This window comes from Penaeus monodon, chromosome 26, assembly GCF_015228065.2.
Source record: "Penaeus monodon isolate SGIC_2016 chromosome 26, NSTDA_Pmon_1, whole genome shotgun sequence".
NCBI lineage: Eukaryota > Metazoa > Arthropoda > Malacostraca > Decapoda > Penaeidae > Penaeus > Penaeus monodon.
Genome location: NC_051411.1, coordinates 23,436,576 through 23,442,389, shown reverse-complemented (window position 1 = coordinate 23,442,389; position 5,814 = coordinate 23,436,576). Strand labels below are relative to the sequence as shown.

Sequence of the window (5,814 nt, the reverse complement as noted above, 5' to 3'; positions counted from 1 at the left end):
GATGACTATTGCATTTCGAAATCAGGAATGAATCCGTGTGGTCAGTTAGTCCAGCAAGGGGTGCCACGTTGCTTTGAGTTGCCGGTTAGGGGATTCTACAAATTCTTTATCAATACCTTTTTATTACTAACTCTCCTGTTTTATTTTCTAAAAAATTCTGAAATAAAAGATTTATACATATCAGTAAAGAATCCCTCGCTACGTGTTACCTCTTCTTTACTCTTGCAGCAGTGTCCCCTTTCATGATAAGCATGTGGATTTATCATTGTCGAAAATGTCGAAACTGGTTACCCCCCGTTCCCGCCAGTCACGCCAACGGTATATAAAGAGTCTTTTCGAATATCCAGTGCCTGTCTTCTCCCATCCCAACATTTGCAAGGTAAGCCCGTGGGGAGTGATTGCTGTAGAGGTTGGCAGTCTTTTCCTTGTCAAAGAAATTGAAACGAAAATCAAATATAAATACCACATGCTCACCTGAAAACAGTCTCGCGTCGTGGAATTTTCTTTATCATAAAACTGATAAAATTAAAATTCCATGTTGATTGTAGACATAGGTAGTAATATATTATTTCATCATTGTTTCGGGAAAATAATAATAACAACAGATGAACAAAATAGACGAATAAAGAAGCTCAGTCAGTCCGGTCTTCCACGCTTGACCTCGACAGTGACCTCACGAAGGTGACTCTGAAAACAAAACTGGCTTTGGGTTCTTCGCCTCAGAGACTTCAACGCACCTTTAAGTAGCTATACTCTCGCTCTCTTTCTCTCTCTCTCTCTCTCTATCTATCTATCTATCTATTTTCCTTTTTAGTGTACGAATTCAGCATTTCACCTGTTTATTTTTTTCTATTTGTGTGCATTTCCAAAATTACAGTGTTATCATTGTTATCATCATCATTAGTATTGTTATCATCATTATCATTATCCCTACTATTATCAGCAGCATTATTATCATTATCATTTTCATCCTCGTTACCTAATCATTATCACTATCATTATCATCACCATCGTCATATCATCATCATCATCATTATCATTATCATCATTATTATAAATACAATTATTTCTATGATCATCATCATTATTAGTATTTTCATTATTATCAATGTTGTCACCATTATCGTTATTTTTTCCTTTCCTCCCTGTACTTGTTCTAAGAACGCTACATACTGTTTGCTTTGGATTTAATATCGATACTGTTAATATTGCACCATGATTACCATCACCCTTGTTACGGTCGTTGTTATTATCTTTACTACAGTTATCTTTATCATTTCAATATATTCTTACTATTTTGCCTGCTACGACTGTTATTATCATCAGTCTTACTACTACTCTTTTAATCAGGATGATAATATTTGGTTTAATATTAACGCGTATATATTATCATTGTTACTGTTAGATCTAGTATCAGTATAGCAACTGCAACTGATGCTTTTATCACTACTGTAACTAATACTACTACTGTTACTATTATTGGAACCATCCCATAATAATGTTACTTTCTAAAGGTTCTATTATCATGAAAATCATCGTTTTTGCTATTATAAAACTGTTCTTGTTCCTATTATGGAACCTATTAACTATGCCGATCCCAAGCCCGGATAAATAGAGAGAATGATTACCTAAAAGGTACCACCGGCACTCTCCGTGGAAAGGAACTGGGGACCCTACCACGTACTCACTCCAAGAGCATCACGACATGAAAACTACAATTAAGTATCATGCTGTGACCACGGCGGCTCAGACATGAACCTACACCGTTGAAAAAAAATAACTATGCAGCTCGTCCCTTACTTTTGCTATTATTGCCGATCACTATCAATTTCCAAAGCTTTTTCTCGCACAATATTTCCTTTCGCGGATGTCACAGAATAGTCTATGGAAAGTAAAACTATTTGGCTGCATTGAAGTAAAAAACGGGAGCGAAGGAATACATAAAAACGAGACAAACGTGTAACTTTCTATTGCATGCCTCCCCCCTCTCCCCTTCCTCCTCATCTTCCTCTCTCTTTTCCTCTTCTTCTTTCTCCTTTTTCCTACGCCTCCTCTTCCTCTTTCTGCTCCTCGTCTTCATCCTCTCCCCCTCCTCCTCCTCCTCTTTCTCCATTTCTGCCTCCCCTTATGCCACTTTCCCCTACTCTCTTTCCTTTCTCCCTCTTTCTCTCTCTTCTCTTCCTTTCCATTCGCCCTTCTCCGTTTCCTCCTCCTCCGCTTTCCCCCTCTTCTCCGATTCCTCCTCTCTCCCTCCTCCACCCCTCCCCCTCCTCCACCCCTCCCCCTCCGGCTCCCCCGTGAGATCCCGTTTCATGAACCTGCTTTTGCCGAGTAACTTTTACTTATTTACTTTTTTTTAAAGAAAAATAGCAAAGAACTAGAATCTACTGCTTGGGTGACGAGAAATTGGGAAGATGAAATGTGAAATAATGTAGGTAAGATAGTGATGATAGGTAATCAGAGATGTGTTGCTTAAAGCCTTTAATTAAGTAGCTATGATAAATTTGGCAATGACTTTATTTCCACACTTATTAATCTTATTATTATCACCAATGCCATGTCCCTAATTTGCTTCATTTCCACCATCATTTCCACCATCACCACTCGCTTTATGCAGACTGTCATCACCATTAGTAGCGTTCCGGGTTATCTCAAATGTCATCACACTCGTAAACAAAGACGCACTCGCAAAAAAAGTGTTTTAATGTACATTCTCGATGGGGAAAAGTGGGGTGGGGGGGGGGGAGGTCGAATAGGAGGGGAGGGGAGAGGGAGGAGGAGTTGTGAGGGATGAGGGGAAGAGGAGAAACAGGGGGAAAGAGAGGGAGAAGCCGAACGGGGAAGAGGGGAGAGAAAGGAGAGGTGTTGAAGGAGTGGGGGGGGGGGGGTGCGGGGAAAGGAAGAAAGAAGAGGGATCAGTGAGAGACAAAAAAAAAAAAAAAAAACAGAACGGGGGAGGGTGAGAGAGGAAGAATGGCAGATGGAGAACGGATGAGAAAAGAAAGAGAAGAGGTCAGATAAGTCAGAGAATAGAGAAGAAGGGGAGAAAGAGGGATAGCGGGAAGAGAGGGGGAGGAGAAAGCGATGATAGACTGCATGAGATGAAGAGAAAGAGGCAGAACAGACATAAAGAAGAAACGCAAAGACGAGGAGAAAGAGAAGAGGGAAACAAACGAGAATGAGGAGAGGGGGAGAGAGAACAGAGATGCAGAGCCAAAAGAGAAAGGAGAGAGGGAGAAAGATACAGCGAGAGGGAGAGAGAGAGAGCAGAGAAATGAGAGAGGAGAGAGGGAGTGAAAAAAGAGAGGGGTCTGGGGAGGGGAAATACCCAGTCGCGGCCTGTGTGCCCCTTTTGCTCGCTCTCGAAGGCCCAGTTTCGCTTTCACTTTCGCTCTCCGCAACGCCCCGATCGGCGAAAGGGTGACGGAAGGAGAGCAGAAGAACGATGCGATAGAGAGATACGAGATAAGCACATTTCTTAATTTCCTTCGGATTCATTTGTGGTTTTATTTATATTTTGTCGCTATTGTTAGTTTCATCTTTCTGCATATCTAATTCCTGTTCTCATAATAATGCTTTTCTCTCTTCAATTTCTTTCCCTACCCTTTTCTTCACATTTGCCTTTCGCTTTCGTTTTATTGCTGAAATATATATTATTACAAATACAAGATAAAACAAAATGACTACTTACGTGCGCCAGATAATATATCATTGCGTACGTGATGTTTTCATATAAATGTTTTTGGCGCGTGTCTCAAGAGAATCGATTACTAATCTTACTAATCCATATTTGGTAACTGCGCTCGCAAACAAAAAGATTACTATGGTGCTTAGACAATGCGTTTCTCAATTTTAATTTATGACTCTTTCTTTTTTACATAAGATCATCAGACACACCCATTCGTTAATGCCTTTGAGGAAACCTTAACCGCATATTAAACGGTCGCTCGAACTGCGGTTTTAGCCACTGACTGCGAATATCCAATGCTTGCTAAAATGGATCCAGTTTTTTTCATACTGCCTGCATGAGACTTTCAAAGGTGTCGATTGGAATGACCAACGATGGAAGGGAAATGAGATAAAAAAGAGAAGTAGGAGATAACGCAATATGATAAACCGGTGAAAGAAAGAAATTAGTTTTTTTTTTTTTTTTTTTTTTTTTTTTTTTTTTTTTTTTTTTTTTTTTTTTACAGCAGATACACACAGACATCTATACAGACTCCAACAAATGAAAATTAAACCCCAAACAAATTACACCTCAACGGCGGATGCTAAACTCAGCGCTGAGTTTATGCAAAACGACACTCGAACAAAGCGATAATATCCACCATTTCTCTCTCTTGCATTTTTACACATTTTACGTAATCGACTTCGAGCGAGAAGGCCTTATAATCTGACTGATATCAAAATAACATTAGATCATCATCATGCAACAGTTGGATCGTAGGCACAAAGCGACGAGTGTGCTTTCATAAGGCATAGAGATTTCGCACACTGATTGATGGCTGGAGGGAGAGGTAGAGACGAACATAGCATATTTGAAACTGTAACTGCATTTTGCACTCTCTCTCTCTCTCTTCTCTCTTCTCTTCTCTTCTCTCTCTCTCTCTCTCTCTCTCTTCTCTTCTTCTCTCTTCTCTCTTCTCTTCTCTCTCTCTTTCTTCTTTCTCTTCTCTCTCTCTCTTCTCTTCCTTCTCTCTCTCTCTCTCTCTCTCTCTCTCTCTCTTCTCTCTCTCTCTCTCTCTCTCTCTCTCTCTCTCTCTCTCTCTCTCTCTCTCTCTCTCTCTCTCTCTCTCTCTCTCTCCCTCTCCCTCTCCCTCTCCCTCTCCCTCTCCCTCTCCCTCTCCCTCTTTCTTCTCTTCTCTTCTCTTCTCTTCTCTACTCTTCTCTCTCTCTCTCTTTCTCTTATTCTCGCTCTTTCTCTACGCAAGCACACAGGCTGGCAACAGATCTGCAATTGAAAATAGAGAAGAGCAGCGAAGGAAAATGCCCAAGACATGAGCCAGTCGATCCGCCCGAGACCCGAAGACCCAGAGATGAATCGGCTCCTTTCACCTTCCTAAGCGAGGCTCATGACCGTCGTTTTATTTGCCTCAGGAATTCGGTCGTGGAGATTTTAGTTGAGTCTACCATCTGCGAGTCAGATTTGCAAGTCATCCAAATTTTTTTTTCTTTCATCGTTTTTTATGTCCACTTTTTATGTTCTTGTAGTGGTTTAATTTATTAGTTTCCTCTCGTTTCTCCTTGTTATTCTTGTACGCTTATTATTATTCTCTTCGTCACTCCCTCCCCTTCGTCCTCCCTCCTCCTCCTCCTCCTCCTCCTCCTCCTCCTCCTCCTCCTTCTTCTCCTCCTCCTCCTCCTTCTCCTCCTCCTTCTCCTCCTCCTTCTTCCTCCTCTTCCTCCTCCTCCTCCTCCTTCTCCTCCTCCTCCTTCTCCTCCTCCTCCTTCTCCTCCCTTTCTCCTCCTCCCTCCTCCTCCTCTCCTCCTCCTCCTCCTCCTCCTCCTCCTCCTCCTCCTTCTCCTCTTTCTCCTCCTCCTCCTCCTTCTCCTCCTCCTCCTTCTCCTCCTCCTCCTTCTCCTCCTTATCCTTCTCCTCCTCTTCTCCTCCTCCTCCTCCTCCTCCTCCTCTCCCCTCCTCCTCCTCCTCCTCCCTCTCCTGAGGTATCTTCCTATTTTCCTTCCGTTTTCACGCATCTCTTTCTCCTTCACCGCAATCTAACCGGAAAGTGAAGAGAAAGGGAAAAGCAAAAGAAAAACAAGGAAAAGCCAAGAAATGAAGGAAGAATTAAAGGAGAAAAAGGAAGGGGATAG

The 5,814-nt window shown here is 41.9% G+C and overlaps 1 protein-coding gene across 1 annotated transcript in view; it reads left to right on the top strand.

The window, feature by feature from the left end:
- The first annotated feature begins 259 nt into the window (after positions 1 to 259).
- The window catches only part of LOC119590008 (adhesive plaque matrix protein-like), a 10,139-nt gene continuing 4,584 nt past the window's right edge, over positions 260 to 5,814 (top strand). The window contains exon 1 of the mRNA XM_037938718.1: positions 260 to 379. Coding sequence (XP_037794646.1) covers positions 275 to 379 — 105 coding nt within the window. The 5' untranslated portion in view covers positions 260 to 274. The remainder of the gene's footprint in view (positions 380 to 5,814) is intronic.